Raw genomic sequence first — 20,444 nt, forward strand, 5'->3', positions numbered from 1 at the left:
CTTGTCATGACTTTATTGGTATGTTAGTCTTTATTATAGGTCAATGAGCAATCATGCTACTCCTAATCCTAATGTTGATGAGCCAGAATTTAGTGACAATGAAGTTGAGGCAGAGAATGCTGCAGGGGGTGTAATTGGTGATGATGATAGTAGTGATAGTGAAGTTTCAGAGATAGAGTTGGGTGAAATTGGGGTGGATGATGTTGATAATGTTGAAATCCATGAACATTATCAGGAAGATGATATAGCAGACTTGCATAGACCAGATTATGGTGAAGATGATGACTATGAAGAAAATGGAAGGAATAGGTCAAGGGTACATAGAGGGCCTATAAATGATCCTAAAATCTCAATGAAAGATGTGAAATTACATGTTGGAATGCAATTTTGTAGTATTAAACAGTTTAAAAGAGCAGTGAGGGATTATGCTGTTTATGGAGGTTATCAATTGCAATTCAAGGTGCATGATAGGATGAGGTGTCATGGGGTATGCATTGGGAAAAACCATATTGGACAGTGCAAGTGGAAGTGTTGGTGCTCGAAGACTTGTGGAGAAATAACATTTCAAATAAAGACATTAGAAGCTGAGCATGAATGTGGAAGACTTCCACAATTGCCTAGCCACTGCAAAGTGGTTATCTAAAAAAATTGAAAACAAGATCAGAGAAGATATGGAGATTAAGGTTACTGATCTTATTCCCTGGATAAGGGAGCATGTTGTGCTAGATATTCCTTATATGCGTGCATATAGGGCAAAGAAGTTAGCAGTGGAAAGGATTAATGGAAATGCAAAGGTTCAGTATGCAAGATTGAGGGAGTACATGGCAGAAGTTAGGAAGACAAATGTTGGCAGTACATGTCAGGTGCAGGTAAATAGGGATGCTAATGATAAGCCTGTTTTTTGGAGGTTGTATATATGTTTGGATGCATTAAAGAGAGGATTTTTGGAGGGTTGTAGGCCATTTATTGGGTTGGATGGCTGTTTTTTAAAGGGGGTTTATGGGGGCCAGCTTCTTATAGCTGTGGCCCATGATGGTAACCAGGGAATATTTCCAATTGCATGGGCAGTGGTGAATGTAGAGAATACAGAAAATTGGGATTGGTTTTTGTTTAGGTTGCTTCAAGATATTGGAGTTGGTCCTTGGACCTTTATATCAGATCAGCAGAAGGTAAGATATAAATATATTCATCTCTCTTAGTATTATTATATAAATACATATCTGTTCATAAACCCAAGTTTTGTTTTTCAATGGTAGGGTTTGGTACATGTGTTTGAGCATGATCTGAGTGAATATGAGCATAGGTTATGTTCAAGACACTTGTATGCAAATTTCAGCAAAAAATTCAAGGGTGTTCAGCTTGAGCATCAATTCTACAAGATTGTTAAGGCCACTACAGTGCAAGAATTTCAGGGAGAGATGTTGAATATGAAAACTTTGGATGCAGGTGGCTGGAAGTGGTTAGATGAGCGGGCAGACAAGAAATGGAGCAAGGCGAAGTTCAACACATTGTCAAAGAATGATTGTGCATTAAATAATCTCTGTGAGAGCTACAACTCTAAGATACTAAGACACAGGGCTAAGCCAATCATCACTCTATTGGAAGAACTTCGAACAAAGTCGATGAAAAGGCTTGCGAAATGTAGATTGGAAATGGATATGAAACAAGGATTTCTTGTGCCTATTGTGAGAGACAAGTTGGAGAAAGAAAGGGAAGAATGTGGAATGTGGAATGCTACATGGGCCAGAGATGATAATCATTCCCTTTTTGAAGTTTTCAAACAACCATCAAGTTCATTGTCAACTTGAAGGAGGGAAGTTGTTCATGCAGAGTTTGGGATCTCACAGGAATTCCTTGTGTCCATGCACTGGCATCAATAAATTGGAATGGTTTACCAGTGGAGTCATTTGTTAGTCCTTACTACCAGAGAGAGAGATATCTTAAGGCATATGCACAGATTATACATCCAATCAATGGTCTAAAGCTGTGGGTCAACACTGGGGCTGAAGCAATATTGCCACCACCTCCAAGGAAAGCTAGGGGGAGACCTAAGCAAAAAAGAAGAAGGGAGGAAAATGAGCCTCCCACGAATGGTAAAATTAGAAGAACATACCCTGGCCTATTGTAAGGTGCAGCAAATGCAAACAGGTTGGGCATAATGCTAGGACTTGTGAGAGGCATCAATCTATGGTAACTATTCACATCCTTTTTTATTTTTGATATAGTGTTCAATATGGGAATCTTTCAAGTATGTAATGATGTTGTTCTAATTCTTTTTTTTAGGCTCAAGCCAATGCTGCTAGAAACAGAGGCACTATAAACAATTGAGGAAGGGTAAGGGGAAGGGGAAGTGGTCGGGGAAGAGGGAGAGGAAGTTCAAGGTCTTCTTCCATAGTTTCAGACACAAGAGTCTGTTAATGGTTAAAGAGATGTTTGATGGCTGTCATGGGTGATATGTTTTTCGGGCTACTCTATTTTAGTTTCTAAGTCTATCTTAGTCATGGGTTTGGTGGCTGTATCAAACTTCTTAATTTTCTAATCATTTAATGATGAATCTGTGTAAGTCTATTTTTTATTTGTATTTATTAGGTTTAATACAATATACTTGAAATTTTTTAATGACGAATAATGTTACAATGTGCTAGAAAATATGCTAGAAATCTTGGATATGGTTGATTTGCAGTGTTAAAGTGATTAATGAAATAGAAATTCCACATCAGTTTTTAAAATTTCTTTGCAAAGAAGTGCCACGTCATCAAATAATAGTCCATATATACATTTAACGGCCAAGTCAGCGTGGCCAAGTCAGCGTTGACCGTCAATTTACTAACAGTTCCGTTGATGGAGTGAGGAAATCGTAAACGTTTGAATCTTTGCATGAGTGAATTGTAAGCGAACATCTTTGGGTGAGTGAAATGAAAACATCCCTATCTTTCGATGAGCATATTGTAATTAACCCCATTTCCCCAAAAAAATTATAGAACATTTACTGAAAAGTGACTGGAGATAAGCAAATATCTATGTAGTTATTACATTAAGTAAATATTTATATAGTCATCAAATTACACATCAAAATCTATATATTGAACAATGATTGGGAATAAAGTATCGTTTAAATTGTGCTAGATGATTTTTCAATGAGTGGAAATCTTCTATCATGTACGATGTGTAGCAATCAATATTTGTTCTCTTATATGAGTGTGCATGTATCAATCAATAATTATTAAATTAACCATACATATATATGGTTATTAAATAAATCTAAATAAGTGAATTTAATTTAAGATTTGGGTATTTAGAAGCATATATGGTAATTTTTTCTCAAAATTTGAGGTGGGCTTGAGGCCTTAGCTGCATCTGCCCCTGTCTATGGTGGTATTCGAGCCCATTCTTAGAGGATTTGTCAGGGAACATGGACGAACTTGCGTTATACCTCTCAAATTTTTTTAATGACCCTAACTATATGGTAATTTATATAATTTTTTTTTTGAATTTTCAATTTAGACCTCGGCTTTTCTTGTAAAAAATCATGCTCATCGTTGAAACAATAATTATGTATATGATTTATTTTGGCTAGATAAATTTATGGAGAGATTTTTTAAAAGAAAACTCTGAAAAAATATAATATTTTATTACTTAATAATTATTTTCGTTCGGGAGTGTGGAAACTATGGTACCATCCAAAAGCAACGACTTGTGCATGCAAAGACTTTTGCCAGTCGTTTAAGTAAAGTCGTCACACAAACAAATCCTTCCAATTCAATTAGTCATTTCATTACTTAGCTCTAAAGCAGCTTTACCGTTCCATCATGTGCCAGCAGCTTTCATTCTACCCTATCCAGCTCAGCCAGCCAATAAATGTATTCTGAATCGTATCCTATCCATATATGTATATATATACATATTTTATTTTAAAAGAAGTCGATGTACATATACAATACTTTATACTACATTGTATAGATAGGGTTGTTTTTTTTTTGTCCCACTGTGTACATAGATAGTTAAGAAACCTTTTTTTTTTTTTTAATAAGTTGATGAACATGGTCCAGTACCGTTAATGTTACATAATCAATCTACTACATACTCATTGGTTTCCGTGACGCATAATATTACAAATTTTGATAACTAGTGTCCTAATGACAATGATTAATAAAGATTCATCATATCATACCATGCGTGGACACTCTCAAATTAAAATACATATCTAAATAGAGTTTTTTATACTCAGAAGCACCTCATGTCATTATTTAATACATTAAGTATTGATAAAACAGATTTTGGAAATTGTGGGAATGATTCACGTATTATTGAAATAAAATTTTGGCTATATATAGCCTTACATCAATCCCATGATCTTAACAGAAAACCTTAACTTCTATACCCCCATGACTTAACAACCCTAAGTACATGGGATAATACTAAGACGAGTTCAACTTAATGACTAAGTCAAACCCTATTAATACAAACTAACAGATCCCTAACAAATAGGGCTTATTGAAAACATATTAAACTTAACAACTTAACATCAAGGGCATTGAAGATAGCATTTCCCTAATATTATTGCCATCGATAATTATTTTTCTACTTGACCTTTTATCCTTCTCTCCCATCTCCCCCTCCTATCTATATATATTAATATGTTTGACAGAGACCCATATTAACTTGTTTACTGTTTACTTCCTTTCTGTTTAGGGTATTGTCTTTAATTTTAATCAATATGGGTTTTAACATTTTGAAAGAAAACGACACGTTCCTATAACACAAATGACTCATGCAATGTTATCTATGGTATTAAACTGAAATCAAGATATATATCATAACACCTGAGCCACTAATCGGAGTGATAAGAATGATGTGTATCATTCTGTTGACCAGAATTCGTATCCCCTCTCTTGTTCCAAAAAAAAAAGAATATAAATATCATAACAAGAAGTCTTTTATGTGTGGCGAAAATGCATACTACGTAACGTCACCTTCCAAAACCATATTAAACTATTTGTAGTAGGTATCAAAAAATATAAAACAAATTTATGAGCTATAAGTATTCCTTGATGATTAGCAAATATATAGATATACCTTAATAGAGCGATCTATCACACGTACATCACACATTCACACTATTATTTTTTCTTCATAAATAATATCGATTAATGTATTGACTATTATGTATTAATAATACTCGGATTTGACTTTCCTACATTGATTGTACCATGTTTTATACCTATATCCATACTCTTCCAAGTCAACATATTACATATACGACTTGTCAAAAAAAAAAATACATATAGCTTGGTTGACAATTGATTGAGTTAAATATGTGTGTGCCTAATGTTCGATTCCAACCGTAAAAATAATTCTTTGTGGTATTTTAAAAAAAAATATATTAAATATACATTATTTTGTATGTGCATCTTAGAGCAAGTTCAAAATTTACAAAATTTTAATAATAAAAACAAATATATATGTTCCATCAAAATTTTGTTGGAGAGATTTTTTTCCCTCAAAGGCCACGTCATCAACTTTACTCTTTTTGTCTTAAAGTGACGTGTGGATGGAACTGCATCTCCATTTTTATGGAAACATTCAGGATCACAGGAATATCATATCATCCCCCTTAATTGCCGTTCCTCATACTAAAATGTCCAAAAGTCTTAATTTTAACAGAAATCGAAAATTATTAAATTATAAACAAATATAAAAAGATACTGCCAGCAGTACTGTTCATGTACAGGGAAAAATTCCACCGCCATCTGTCATTTCCCTGGAATCCATTTATTCTGACAATGATGTAAAGCCGTTGACTGAACTGGTAATAGCCGGTCGCAGATTCTAATAGATTCCTTTTCCACGTTAATTCCTCCCACCGTATCATGCGTTTCCCGCGCCTTGGCACTCTCTATAAGTCTATAGTCTCTGCCCTGTCGCTTCTCATCCACTCTTCTTCTTCTTCTCTAAACTCTGCTGTCACTCACCGGAAAATATAGTTCCGGCCACTGTAAATCCTCTAACTTATATAAGGTATTTTTTTTTTGGCTTCTTGTTTGTCTTCTACATAATCTGCCGACCAATATTAATGTTCTTTTTTTCTTTAAAAAATTGAAGCAAGATCCATATCTGAACAATCGGTGGCTTAAATCCACATATATGTTGGCTGTTAATAGTTGAATCAATCGCTTTCTGTCACTAACAAATTTTCGTATTGGTTCCGATTTCATCTTTCTTTATGTTTTTATTTAAACATCAATAAATCATGACAGCTTTTGCTGATCTACTTCGGTTTGGCCTGAACAATATTTTAATCTTATTTGTATGTTCCTCGTGAAGAATATAAGTCTGTGCGACCATTTATAGTTTTCATCGCATTCTCTGTTTTTATGTGTGTGACAGAGGAGTTCACAAAGCAGTGTTCATTAAAAAGTTATGAAGTTCTTGGTTTTCTCTCATAACTTTCTGTTTGGTTGCTGAGAAAATTTGATTTAATGTATGTAAAAAGTCTATATTTAGCATTGGATGCTCTGTTTTTTTGGCGATATATAGAGGATTTTAAAATCAGTGTCCATCTTAGAAAGGTATAAAGTTGTAGATTTTTCTCTCGCAACTTTCTGTTTGGTTACGGAGAAAATTTGATGGAATTTATTTTTGTTTCTCAGAATGGGAGGGGTTAGTGAGGGAAGTGGAGATGATGGAGGAACCATCAGGAGAAGAGGATGTGCCTGCAGCAAAAACGATTTTCTTCCAGAAGAGTCCTTCAAGAGCTGGGGAAATTACGTAAACGCCATTAAGGAGACTCCGAAGAGGTTCAAGAACCGGGTCCTGACCCGATCCATGGACAATACGGAGCTCCACGAGATGAAGGCTCGCAGCGAGCACGAGATGAAGAAGACACTCAATTGGTGGGACCTCATGTGGTTTGGCATCGGAGCCGTCATTGGAGCCGGAATCTTCGTACTCACCGGACTCGAAGCCAGAGATGATGCCGGCCCCGCCGTCGTGTTGTCCTACGTGGTTTCTGGTGTCTCCGCCATGCTTTCTGTCTTCTGTTACACAGAGTTCGCAGTCGAGATTCCGGTTGCAGGTACATTCGCATGCACTGGATTATAAATATATACTTTTATATATATATATATTTTTTGAAACGAGAAGAGGGTTTCAAACCATAATCACCAAGATGTATGTCATTTTTACCACTCCAACTAATGACTCGGATATAATATATATTTATAGTTGATTTGTTTATTTATTTGATGTATTATTGGTCTTGGTACTTAATATATGTAGTGTAAGTCAAAACAATTGGTCTTGTCGAAATTGTTTGGTTGGGTGGTTGTGGTTTTGAATTTCAGCGGAAGATAAAGATAGTTGAAGTCAAAGAGTGTTCCAGGGAATCTTTTGTCTCATGATGAATATGCAGTTGTAATTTATGACTTCGTACAAATTTGAATTTTCAAATGCTTTGTTTTCTGTCGACTGGAATCATAATTCTTGAAAATTTCATTTAATTTATCTTGTAATTTTCAGATTAAGATCCTTTTTTTTTTCCTTCCTGTTCTCTGTTATTTCAAGATATATGAATTTGTCAGCTCTATGGGAGATGTAACTGATTACTTTGCCTTGTATTTACATGCTATATTTCAAGGAAATCATGATTAATAATCATTGAATGTAGGTGGCTCATTTGCCTATTTGAGGGTGGAAATGGGGGACTTTGTGGCATTCATTGCCGCCGGAAACATCCTCCTAGAATACGTCATTGGCGGTGCAGCCGTGGCACGCTCCTGGACATCCTACTTCGCCACACTATGCAACCACCAACCTGACGATTTCCGCATTATAGCACACAGCCTCCCTGAAGACTACGGTCATCTCGACCCTATCGCAGTTGGTGTCGCCAGCATCATTGCCGTCCTTGCAGTGCTTAGCACAAAAGGCTCTTCTAGATTCAACTACATTGCCTCAATTTTCCACATTGCAGTCATTCTATTCATCATTATCGCTGGCCTCACCAAAGCCGACACCAAGAATTACAGGGACTTTACTCCCTATGGCACCCGCGGTATCTTCAAAGCATCAGCAGTACTTTTCTTTGCTTATGTTGGCTTTGATGCAGTTTCAACAATGGCTGAAGAAACCAAGAATCCTGCACGAGATATACCAATTGGATTAGTGGGCTCAATGGTTATAACAACAGTGTGTTATTGTTTGCTAGCAATAACACTAACCTTAATGCAGCCTTATAAACAGATCAACGAAGACGCACCATTTTCAGTCGCGTTTGAGGCTGTAGGCTGGAACTGGGCTAAATACATCGTCGCTGCCGGTGCATTGAAAGGTATGACCACAGTACTGCTCGTTGGCGCAGTTGGACAAGCCCGTTACCTCACTCACATTGCGCGTACTCACATGATGCCACCGTGGTTAGCTCATGTGAATTCAAGAACCGGAACGCCTATTAATGCTACGATTGTCATGATGTCCGCCACAGGAATCATTGCATTCTTCACCAAGCTTGGTATTCTCTCAAATCTGTTGTCCATAGCTACATTGTTCATCTTCATGATGGTAGCAGTTGCACTTCTGGTTCGTCGCTACTATGTCAGCGGTGAGACAACAGTAGCAAATCGGAACAAGCTAATTGGGTGCGTTGTGCTAATCCTTGGATCTTCAATTGCCACTGCTGCTTATTGGGGTCTCAGTGAAAAGGGTTGGATAGGGTATGTGATTACCGTACCAATTTGGTTCTCGGGAACTGCAGGACTCTGTATCTTTGTTCCACAAGCAAGAAATCCTAAACTATGGGGTGTGCCTCTGGTGCCTTGGCTACCATCTGTTTCAATTTTTATCAACATTTTCCTTTTAGGGTCCATCGATGGGGCATCGTTCGGGAGGTTTGCTGTGTGGACTGTTGTATTGTTGGTATACTATTTCCTATTCGGATTACACGCATCTTATGACACGGCCATGGAGTTCAAAGAAGCAACCAAAGATGGGAATGGGTGGAAGAAGATAGAAGAGGGAGCTGTGTCTTCTCAATCTGCCACAACAGGAGTGAACAATGGCAATCATGGTACAAATTAGTTGCCTCCATCAGTTGTTGTGTTGTTGGCGTTTGTTTATATAATGAAAATAAGTTGTGCTTGTTGATTGTGAAGGTTCTATTGTTCTTTAAAACTTTAAGCGGGGGAAAGTAATTTTTATGTTTACCTTGACGGTTCATTTTTTTTTCTTTCTCATGTTTGTTTTCCCATATAAACCTCCCATACAAGTCCAAGTTTAACCATCCAAACCCCCAAAGAATTCGTTGGAGTAAAAATCCCGTCAGCTTTTGCACTTTGTTCATCAATGGCCTGCAGCAACTGCTGGCTCCCTGTCGCTTTGAATTTCCAAGCATAGATATCAGTCTTGCAGCTTGTCATCTTCTACAGATGTCCCAATTGGCAACACTGCCACCATTATCCACAATATCAAATTTACCACAACCCACATTACCAACCTTGCCAACTCAACCCTCGCTACGCTTCCTAGCTTGCCCAACATGCCCACTCTCCCAAAGGTCACATTGCCTCCATTACCATGCATGCCATCTATTCCTATTTGTTCGTTTACTTGTATGTTCTTGTGTGATTAGTTTTGAATGTTTGACGCATTTACAGGTATTATCCTGTCATTATCAGTACGTTAATTTTGAGCTTTTAAGTCATCAATTTATTTGGTTCCCTAAATAGTCAAGGAGTAATGACAATTGCAAAACATACATAGAACAAACTTCATATTGGGGAGACGTACGATTAACACCAAAAAGTTCCTGAAAATAATCATTTCCCCTTTCAAAATTATAAAGTGAATCCCATACAAAAAAAAAAGCAATGTCAATGTAACTTACAGATGCTCATGATTGGTAAGTAGAGTCCTAGCTTGAATTCTGGAATCTGGTTTATAAACAGAACATCAAATCTGATCAGGATGATAGAGTTGTTGCTCTATGTCTAAGAAAGAAATATTGTCTACGGTACTAGATCTTACCACGGTGAGCTACAAAGACTTGAGCAGAATGGAGTGGAAAAATTCTTCCCCCAGAAGCAGAGAAGAGAGGCAAAGATTCCTGCCTAGTCCCTGGAACTCTTTGTTCATGTGGGCAGCCGTTTGGAATTAAATTATCACCATTGACAATTTACAAAGAAGGGGTCTGTATCTAACAATTAGGTCTGCACTATGCAAAGCTGAAGAAGAAACTGACATATTTCTTCATGGTAGTAGGACCCGGCATATTTTGGCTAGCATTTGGAATTTATTTTCATCATGACGGGGGTAGTAGCTTCGCCTTCTGACTTCTGGGTTGAAACGTCTAGGACTCACTTTGCAAAGATATAACCAGAAGGAAGGTTAATCAGAGTCTTCCACCAACAACTTTTTGGCTAGTTTGGTCAGAAAGGAATAGCAGAATCTTCAAAACAATGAAAATGGTTTGAATTATTTCATATACAACTGGGTTTTCCTGCCAATCTTCGAGACATTCGGGCTCTGTGCTGTTTTGTTTTCAGTTTACAGTTGTAGACTTGTATCTCTCTCTCTTTGACATCTTCACGGTGTCCTTTCACCAGTTCATTTGCGACACACTGAAAAAAAGTAAGACAAATTTATGCATTCATCTTTTAGAACCAAATGACATAAACTACTACGGAAAAAATCACATTAGACCTTTAGCTGAACTTCCTTATGTCAACCAATAAATAGAATCGCAGGATGCTCTAGAGTCTAGACAGTCTACACACAAGTGACAGAATCCAAAAGATGACCGCATGCAATTGGGAATCTATTTGATATTTACATGCATGCAGCAATCCAGCAAGGTTGAAACAAGCTGGGAAAACAAACAAAAATTAGGGGGAAAATAAAAATAAACAAAAGATTGTACAGCTGAAAACAGTACCTTTAAGTAAGGATCATATGGCAAGCGTATCTCGGATTTGCATCAAACTTCCTGCATATTAGCAACGGACAAGTTTTATCAAAAAGAATAAAAATAAAAGAGAATAATACAAAACCCCAGAAAGAAATAGAAGGGGGGGGGGGTGGAACTAGTAATTTAGTACCTTCACATAAGGGTCAAATGAAGCATGTCCCCGAAGTTGATTCAAACTTCCTGCATATTAGCAAGTGACGACTTCCTTTTGTATGGAAAAGACAAGGAAGACACACCAGCTGTAATCATTGTTGGAGTTTCTGGGCCAACCAAGGATGGTATAGATTGATGAGGAAGATGAGCAGGTTGCAAATCCTTATGGACAATTGCTTCTGAAGCTGAAAATAACCTCCTAAGCCTCTCTTTCAGAATGGGAGAAAGTGAATCGCATGAGGTTAAAACATCCAGTGAGCGAACCACTCCTTTCTGGACTAGCACAGTGAAAGCCGATAGCACACCAGTTCTCATTAGATCATTGTGATTCATGTCAAAGTTATCCACAAGAAGGAACAAAAATTCAAGAAGAGAGTGGGTCACATCAATATACTTCGGTATTGAATACACCATCAACAGCATTGCAGGCTCTATATTCATAATATTGTCAGCTCTCTCATTGAAAAAAAGCCAATCATAAAACATAGCCAACTTCACATTGGCTTCAACATAAGATTTTGTACAGGATTTTAGCAGCCAACCCATAGCAGCCCATCTCGGAAGGACATCAGACTGTATGATGTCATTAGATGGGTGGTGCGCACAGCAAATGAACCGCACAATGTCTACTATCAGAGTCTCTCTCTCAGGTGCAAATAGAAATTTCTTAGCAAACCACTCCTGATAACGCCTCTGACTCCCCAATTTAACATGTGTGAGCAAGAACCGCAATTGAGTTTCCATTTCCGGTGTGATCCGAAGCAAGGAGTACCGACTTGAAGTCCTTAAGCGGTACAATTCAGAAATATCCGAAAATTGTGGAGTTGTAAACTCCCCTGGGTTCAATGCTAAATCCCTCCAGATGACTCGGAACTCAGGTAAGTGAACCAAATCTAGTAGCAATCTAATAAGATCCCTGCCAATCCTCATACACAAAGAAAATTGTTCCCTCAACATCTTAACACAAAACTGAATCTCCAACTGCTTCAACATCTCTACCTCTCCATTACTTGATAACCTACAATGATCCGCTAATAATCGAAGAAATGTATACAAGGCACTAGTCAAAACTAATGGTTCTTCTTCAAGTAAGCAATCCCATTTGTCCAAAAAAATCTTCACCACTTCAAAACATAACCACAAATTCCCCTTCGTAAAATCTCCGCCCACAATTTGCCTCAACAAGCACACCAACAATTCATCAAATCCCACACCTAACACATCAACCATCTCTCTGGCAACCCAGACCAACTGTTTTTTCGCTGAATCTACAAGTTTGTTATAAACTTCCCGAACAATATTGACAAGCAAACTCACGAAAAAGCTATACCCATCAGTGACAATGGCGTGTAAATGCTTGAGATGGGTCTTGGTAAAATTAGGTTCACACAAAACCCCATAAAGAATGGCTCGATTGAGCTCGGCATACTCTTCCAGGTTTGGGATCGATAAGGGGAATGGGGGTCTTAGTTTGGGTTCCAAAAGCTCAAAAGCTCGCCTGAGGGAGCTTTCAATTTTATTCTCAGCTTGGTAGGATTCAACATTAATAAGTTTTGAGGCCATAAACACAATGGAAAAAAATAACAAAAGATGGGTTATTGTACGAGTTCAAAGGCTGGTGTGCTTGTTGGTACAAAGGCGTAAGAGAAGATTCTGCAAAGGAGTTCCCTGTGAGAGTATTCCGTTTATGAGAAATCGGAGTCGAAGTTTCAACCATATGAGCAGTTAGAGTTAAATTTCTTTCCTTTAGCACAAACGGCTCCTCTTTCAACTTCGATAAGCAAATCCTCTGCCACTCCGATTCCGTTAGGTTCTTGAGAGAATTTCAGATTTTCAAGAAGTGAAAATTGGACGTTTTAGTTTGTCGAGTTAAAAAGGGCCTTCAGAGTAGAAGTTTCTGGAAGAAAAGAGATTAGGGTTTTGAGCAAACTGGCCCAACCCTAGACGCTCTAATCTGTGAATGAATCCTCCTCCCCTCCTACAATGGGGAAGGGACTACTCATGCGGCATACTACTCACACGGGGACAATAAAAAGGAATAGATAGAGGGTAGCAACAAACCTTGAAATAGTTAACTCCTTAAATGGAATCACAATCTCTGCTGTTCGCTAGGAGAAAAGCTATCCAAGATAGTACTCTAAGTCCCGGCATGCTCCTTACGCTCGTTTAGACCTTTAGCCAGTTAGAGCCTTATGGAAGAGAAGTACTCTTTTGTAGGACGGGTAATGGAAGCTTCAGGACGCAAAGCGGAACGATCTTTGAACCGAAGAAGGAGAAGGAGGAGAAGAAGTAGAGAAGGATATCGCGATTTTAACAAGAAAATATTATTGTCGCGGAAAGCAGCTCTGAAGCCATCGTTAGTGGCAGAAAGAGGGATAAAGCCCATAAATAAAAATTTAGTGTATGGGCCCCTCTAAGGATGCTGATGGGCGTGGCCCAGATTTAGGCCTAATCAGTATGGAAGTGGGTTGGCCCGTTGGTTCTTCTTTCTTTTATCTTTCTTCTTAATCAAAGATTCCATCGTTTATTACTTTTCTTTTTTGGTCAGTAACATCGTTTAATACAAAAACCTAATATTCAGATCATCAAACCACTTGTTCATCGACAATCATCACAAAACCATTCATAGTCAGTCATCCCTATCGCCCAACATATATTCAGGCACACACAATATGTGTCATAAAAAGAAAATATATAATATGATAGTTCAAATTGAGTGCATATCTATACTCTTTCACACCCAAATTACTAGTTAGAATGGTAAGGATGGTGTGTATTATCACCTTGGTGATCAGGATTCGAATCCCCTTCCCCGTTTAAAAACACTCTTTCAAAACTCATTTTATGTAAATATTATATTAATATCAAAGAAGAATTTATAAAACCATCTTTCAAAACTCGTTTGACAAGGAGCGGATTGTCAATACCTTGACCACGAGAGAAATCGGCCGTCCATAATATTTTGACCGTTGGCGTTATTTTCCAGTTTAATTTCAAAAGGGATAAGTATGAAAACGGCCCCTGTACTTTGCTCTTTGGTTCAAAAAAGCCCCTTAACTTTGTTTTGGATCAAAAAAGCCCTCGTACTTACAAAAATGATAAACGTTAATCCTTCTGTCAAGAATCCGTTAAAAATCGTTGATGTGGCGCAAATTATCTGGCATGGCATGTTAAAATACAAATAGTAATTATGACATGGCAAAAAAATTTAAAATAAAAAAATCATGTCAAATTAAAAAATCTTAAATTAAAACGTAAAAACCTAAATATTTTCTTCCCCCTCTCTCTCCTCCTCCCCCCTCCGTCTTCTGTGTTCACCTACCAATTTCAAGGTTCAGTTGTGACACCATAAGCTCTATTGGTTCCCTTTCCAAACTGATCTCCGAAACTCTCTCTCTTTAAGTACAAAAAATCTCCATTATCCTGCAATTCAATATCCCCTTGCGCCTTGTATGCCTTCAATTCTAGAAATGAGCTCTCTGAGATTTAATGGTGCTCATGGGGTGATGGGTTTGAACAGTGGACCCATTTATTACTGTCTCATGGCCTCACGTAGCTGTGCCGATTATGGGTTTCGATCTCTATGTTAACGTCTCCAGCTAGTCGAATCCTAATAGGCTCGTGGGTGTCGCAAGATCGAGAGCCTGTGGTGAGGACCATATCATGAAACGGTGAGGCTTTGTGAGGGAAGGAGTATTTGCTTTTGGGATTTTGATTTGATTTTTGGGTTTGGTTTCTCATGGGGTTTCGCCGGAGGAGGAGTATTATCGACGGAGATGGTCGTGGGTCACCGGAGATGGAGGGTTTTATTTGATCAGATTTTTTTTAATAATCAATTTTAGTTTTTAGTTTTAATCACAATTGCCATGTGTCACATTTTGATTGGTGATGTCCACATATATACCACGTCAGAAATAAAAATTTACAATTAGTGCTATTTCATTTGTTGAAAAATAAAGAAAAAATCATTTAAATGCCAAATCAGCATATTTTAACAAAATCTTAATAGAAGGGCTAACGTTTTTGTTTCTTGTAAGTACAAGGGTTTTTTTGATCCAAAAGAAAGTTGAAGGGCTTTTTTGAACCAAAAAATAAAGTACATGGGCCATTTTTATACTTCTCCCATTTCAAAATAACACCCATATTAACCCAACGGTCACATCTTCTAAATCCAAAGACACCTTTCTCCTTCTCTAGACTCTGCACCCACTAGACTCTGCACCCACTAGACTCTGATCCAACAGAGCCCACACGACATTCTCTCTCTCTCTCTCCCAAGAAGTTCAGTACGAAACAGTTACCTACCTAGTCATCATTAACAAATTTTTGAGGAACAAAGATATCATACGATGTCAAAATTGATGCCAGAGCAATAAAAGGTTGAAACAATCCTTCATATTAGGAAGAGAACTGGGGTTCATGAACCTTATAAAGGCATTCATATTTTGGCAACAATGCACCCTTTGCGAGCCACAGATAAACGGTTCCTCACGGAACACAACACATGGAATGGAAGGGGGAAAGAGAGAAATATCAAAACATCATTCAATAAAACTATTTGACTTCTATATTCATAAAGGACAAAGATGATCATCTCCAGAACTACAGGAGCAAGCATGTTACAGGCAAAAGATTGGTACTCTTGCATGTTAAAATTTGTGCCAACACAACAGCAAGCCTTCTTCAAAAAAATATGAAGTTTTTATTTTCTGACCTTGAATAGTGTACAGAAATATGACTATGTAAGGTCACCATTACAGGCAACACCATAATCATGGATTTGCAATGTTAAGAAAGCTCTTAGATCTATGCTTGTCAGGCTAACAAACCATAGTGCAAATATGCAAGCAACTGTGTGCAAGAAGCCAAATTGTAACATATTAATAAAGTCACGTATCTTTAGGTATCTCGTAGACAATCTCAACCACCAAGCGAGATACTGTTTGTTGACGTGAAATAACATAACAAGAACCATCAAAGATCCCCAAATCCCTACAGTCTATGCGGCAATTTTAACCAAAAAGGGTCGCACAGAGCGACTTCTTGTTGGAATCAAGAACCAATACTAGGTACATATAAAATCTAAAATTAACATCAAATACATCAGAAATTTTTCAGGAAAAATCAATTAATTAATAGCCCATCCGCACGATAAAGAAAAACGATGCTATCGAACGCTAGATCTAAGACAGAGAGCTTACCCGAGGAACGTCTTGAGTGGATTTGAAGGCGCAATCTGCTGATGTTGGGACCTGTTGACTCACGATCAAGATTTCTTCGTCTGTATTTGGAGCAATTTCGGTGGCCGTGACGTATCCGGAGGCCTAGGAATCAACGGCAGATGGTTTCTTCACTTGAATTGCCGCAACACTCTTGTTGGGGACTTCTCTCTTTCTCTCGTCAGGCGTCAGCCACTAAACATGAGGAGGGAGTGCAAGAACTGGTGTGATTTTGAAAATTTCGACCGTTGGGATGTAATGACATTATGACAAGAAGGTTAACGGGCATTTGATAAGTGTTATTACGAAATTAGCCAGAATGCAAATGGCAGCCAGAGAATGGCAGCAATACAAGACAAGGGCTATATTGTCATTACGACAATTAGGTTTGTACCAATATCACAGAAGAATACTTGATTATCGTTTGCTTCAATACTCAAAAATCACGGCACCAGCAATTGATACATTTATACATATGGACTAAAGGTAGTAACAATTATTAGTTATGATTGATTAAATGTCTCTATGAACAAATTCTGTGGAAATGCAAAAGCTTTTTCAAACAGCATATTGATTGTCAAAGAGCTTTTTCCACAATCATTTCTTGTGCCTATTGATCATGCTCAGGACAGTCACATTCAAAACACTGATTACAAAACAAAATCTATGGTGTAAGCATTCTTAGAGGCGATAAATACTTATGACTACAAGGTGGTTCATGAATCACCAATCTATACCCAATTCTCTTGCGAGGAAGAGTTTGTCAATGTATGTGATGACCGGAGCAGAAGTAATGATGTAAGTTTCCATTTCAATCCTGGCGGAGTCCTCTGGAAAACAGTGGCAGAATCAACCATTAATACGAGTAAAAAATCAAATATGTCATATTTTAATTCATAATAAGGTTACACAACACCAGCGAAAAAGCAAACCCGAAATCCAAAAGTCGAAGCTGTTCAATGAGTAAACCTATCCCAATTATAAGTTTTATAAGCTTGGGCCCTAATGATGCATATTATTCAGCTAAATGAGAACGTCGTTGAATAAATTCTCCAACACAGCAGAGGTAGCAGATTTATTTCATACCAAATATCTGACACTAACTTACAGCTACAGCCTACATGAAGTACAATAATTACCCAATTAAGATAGAGATTCGAATACCTCACCAACTACATCGACTGTCACACATTACAACTAAATTTATTGGGAGATCCACACAATTACCACATTTTGTCCAATGAGCGGGTAGTGACAAATAACAATATACACATGAAAACAAGTGTTACCATGTTGTAAACACTCACCATCTTCATTGAGCTCCTTCATTAGTTGAGCTCTCGTAGGAAGGGCATACATTCCTGCAGCAACCGCTTTCCTGATGACCCATCCATGGTGGGGCGCAAAGACCTGGGCATAAGCCGTGGAAGCTGGATCCTTCAGGGAAGTTCCCCTGCCACAAAGACATCAAGACTGTTAGCTATACCAAGCATAGTGTCAATTTAGATATCAAAATATATCTGATTAAACCAGAAATGAAATCCTTAAAAGGGTCCTCTGTTTTCTCTGATCCTATTTGTTTATTCTTTTAGGTGTGGGGTTCAATACATTGACAGCCGCAATATTTTTAAAAAAGGGGGTGTTATGACAGCCCATCTGTAAAAGTATAGAGAAACATGCAAACCATGAAACTGAGAGTACCTATTCAATCAGGTAACATCAAAATTCTATCAACTCTATCGACAATAGCCATCTGCACACTTGACTTGATGTTAACAAAAGGAGTACATCACTACCAAGAAATCAGTTTCCTTAAAATGCATTAATTTTTGACGATCTGTAGTACAGCAAGTCAGTCACGTTCATGCTAATTCTGATGATTATTTCACCAATAGAATTAATTGCAAGCAAAATCAGAAGACAATGCCATCGACATTTAGGCTATGATTCGCAACATGCTGGTTCTGCAAAAAATTACATAAGGCAACAAAATAACAAATAATTTCACTTATATTGTCCACAGAAATCACCTCCCTGTGATGCCTGCGAAAGACTATGAACATCTTCTCTTTTAGGACCTAATCCCAATTTGGGAGCGCTATGCACCACGTGTTGTTTCCCTTTTAAAATGAATAAGGTATCAATTCCTTTTCAAATCAATGGACCTAACTGTTCCCAGGGACTATAATAGGTTTTAAAGAGTTGAACGATTCACTATTCATGAGGACAACCAGAATTCAAGGAAATCATAAAAGAAATTAAGATAGGGCTCTGAAAACCCACATGCAATATTATAGAAAACATGGGACCTGATAGCATGGATTAAATGTTGAATGAGTCACTATTCGTGAAGACAATGTGGATCCAAGAAATTAAGCAGAAGTGGAGTCAGTTGCAGGTGCAATATCATATAGTTACTAAAGAATGAAACAGCTATGGGTATGAAAGGCTATGTTGCTCAAAAGAATGAGTATGAAAAAGGCATCTGAATTCAACAATTTGTTTGTCAAGCAGGGTGTAAATTGATATGGAAAAAAAAAAAAAAACTAAAAGGACATCCAAAAACCATGGATTCAATCAATATCCTAACCATCGGTTAAATCCTGCGTCATACTAAGATCAGGAAATCTTTACATTGTCAACCATAATCAAGGCAAAGTAAATGTCAAACAAAACATTGCACTGAAGCACATTACTTGACCCAGCAAAATCAGTGTTTACTTGGCAAAAGTAGGGAAGGCTCAAAGCAACTGGATACATCCTTTGGATTCTACCCAAATTGCTTTTCTTTAAAATCAAATCAACATAACCTGAATAAGATTCAATAACACATCTAGCAACACCAATTGCTAAAGGCAGCATTTAGCAAAAATATTCCCAACATCCAACAGCAACACATCATCAAATATAGGAGAATACTAAAGGCAATTCAATTTGCAAGAAACACAATCATACTGTAGTAACAGATCATCAATCCCTCTAAAGAGCTGAACAAAAATTCCTGTTACCTTGTAAAACTACTGGGGCATAAGCTTACACCTTTACAAAAATGAACAAGTTAATGTTGTTAGTCAATATACTCACTCTGTAGCTAGAATTTTCTCAAACAGCACCCTGACCATGTCAAGCCCACGCTTCACTCTTAACAAGTTTCTTGAATGACTACCAGCTTTCCTCAAATTGTTCTCTTTTATATCTTTATCAAGCATAGCTGGTAATGTAAAAATTGAACTCGACGCTCTTCCAATATCATCAACCTGCAATGTTCAATCACCCAAACAAAATTTTCATCTAAAAGGAAACATATACATGCACATAATCGCAATCTCATTTATTTATTTTTTTGCTCTATGCTCTCCAAATTCTACAACAATGAAATAACACGCACAGATAAATTGAACTCCATTTCTCTCTCGTGTTAAGTGGTCTAACCAATCGATTAATGGCTTCAAACTAAGAAAAGAGTCATCTTCTTACCTTCAATTGTCTCCGGAAACAGAACAAGAGAATAAAGTACATACCTTGGCGACGTAGTCCATCTCGGCGAACTTGAAGGCAATCCCCAAACAGCCAAAGAGAGGCGAAACCAGAGAGCATGCCTTAGAGAAGGGTGCCACTTCTATGTCGGCAGTCTGTGAATTAACAGCCGCCGCGAGCTCCTTGAAAGCCTCCGCGATCTTCATGAGATGCCTTTCACTCACTCCGCCGGCCATTAAGGATCACAAGCCTCGAGGATGTCTGATCTGGTAATGGATGATCTGCTCTAATCTATTTTGATGCTGAGAGCAATGTTCGATAATAGCTGGGGGATCACGCAACGATGACTGAATAAAGTCGAAATTCGATTTAAATTCACGGTTGACGGTTATCGTACGTCCATTTGACTACCAATCGTGTTTGATCCCGTGGCTTGACGTGGTAAACAAAAGTTAAATGACAAAATTTGGGTTGGACTCCGGTACCGTCCTTCTTATCGAGTTCTTGTGCAGTCACTTTTGGAGCCGTTAGATGACTCAGCCAAACGCAGACCATTGGATGGAAACATAAAATCTTGTTTTTTTTTTTTTTTTTTTTTTAAAGTTTTGGATATTGTCGGTAAAAAGAGAAACACA

General features: G+C 37.7%; 4 protein-coding genes across 7 annotated transcripts; 2 read left to right on the top strand and 2 right to left on the bottom strand.

Annotated features, from left to right (window-relative positions):
• Positions 1-613: 613 nt before the first annotated feature.
• Positions 614-2,063, top strand: LOC120015591. Its single transcript, XM_038868078.1, has 2 exons — positions 614-1,169; positions 1,257-2,063. Exons 1-2 carry the CDS (start codon positions 672-674, stop codon positions 1,806-1,808), a joined length of 1,050 nt encoding a protein of 349 aa, XP_038724006.1. The 5' UTR covers positions 614-671; the 3' UTR covers positions 1,809-2,063.
• A 3,818-nt stretch (positions 2,064-5,881) lies between these two features.
• Positions 5,882-9,202, top strand: LOC120014743 (cationic amino acid transporter 1-like). Its single transcript, XM_038866782.1, has 3 exons — positions 5,882-6,018; positions 6,651-7,075; positions 7,667-9,202. Exons 2-3 carry the CDS (start codon positions 6,652-6,654, stop codon positions 9,073-9,075), a joined length of 1,833 nt encoding a protein of 610 aa, XP_038722710.1. The 5' UTR covers positions 5,882-6,018; position 6,651; the 3' UTR covers positions 9,076-9,202.
• Positions 9,203-9,785: 583 nt separating this feature from the next.
• Positions 9,786-15,316, bottom strand: LOC120014744 (integrator complex subunit 3). 3 transcript variants are annotated; one of them, XM_038866783.1, is made up of 4 exons: positions 11,091-15,316; positions 10,928-10,978; positions 10,021-10,613; positions 9,786-9,926 (listed from the first exon to the last, which is right to left on the bottom strand). In XM_038866783.1, the coding sequence occupies exon 1, from the start codon at positions 12,674-12,676 to the stop codon at positions 11,132-11,134; it is 1,545 nt and encodes a 514-aa protein (XP_038722711.1). In that variant the 5' UTR covers positions 12,677-15,316; the 3' UTR covers positions 9,786-9,926; positions 10,021-10,613; positions 10,928-10,978; positions 11,091-11,131. The 3 variants fall into 3 exon arrangements, with proteins under 3 accessions (XP_038722711.1, XP_038722712.1, XP_038722713.1); XM_038866784.1 differs by having other exon boundaries at positions 9,786-9,951; XM_038866785.1 differs by lacking the exons at positions 9,786-9,926; positions 10,021-10,613 and adding an exon at positions 10,620-10,858.
• A 1,497-nt stretch (positions 15,317-16,813) lies between these two features.
• On the bottom strand, positions 16,814-20,190 carry LOC120014746 (accelerated cell death 11-like). Of its 2 annotated transcripts, none has more exons than XM_038866786.1 (4): positions 19,854-20,190; positions 19,417-19,589; positions 17,640-17,788; positions 16,814-17,162 (listed from the first exon to the last, which is right to left on the bottom strand). In XM_038866786.1, the coding sequence occupies exons 1-4, from the start codon at positions 20,043-20,045 to the stop codon at positions 17,056-17,058; spliced, it is 621 nt and encodes a 206-aa protein (XP_038722714.1). In that variant the 5' UTR covers positions 20,046-20,190; the 3' UTR covers positions 16,814-17,055. The 2 variants fall into 2 exon arrangements, with proteins under 2 accessions (XP_038722714.1, XP_038722715.1); XM_038866787.1 differs by having other exon boundaries at positions 17,640-17,785; positions 19,854-20,188.
• Positions 20,191-20,444: the final 254 nt, after the last annotated feature.

This window comes from Tripterygium wilfordii, chromosome 14 (assembly GCF_013401445.1).
Source record: "Tripterygium wilfordii isolate XIE 37 chromosome 14, ASM1340144v1, whole genome shotgun sequence".
NCBI lineage: Eukaryota > Viridiplantae > Streptophyta > Magnoliopsida > Celastrales > Celastraceae > Tripterygium > Tripterygium wilfordii.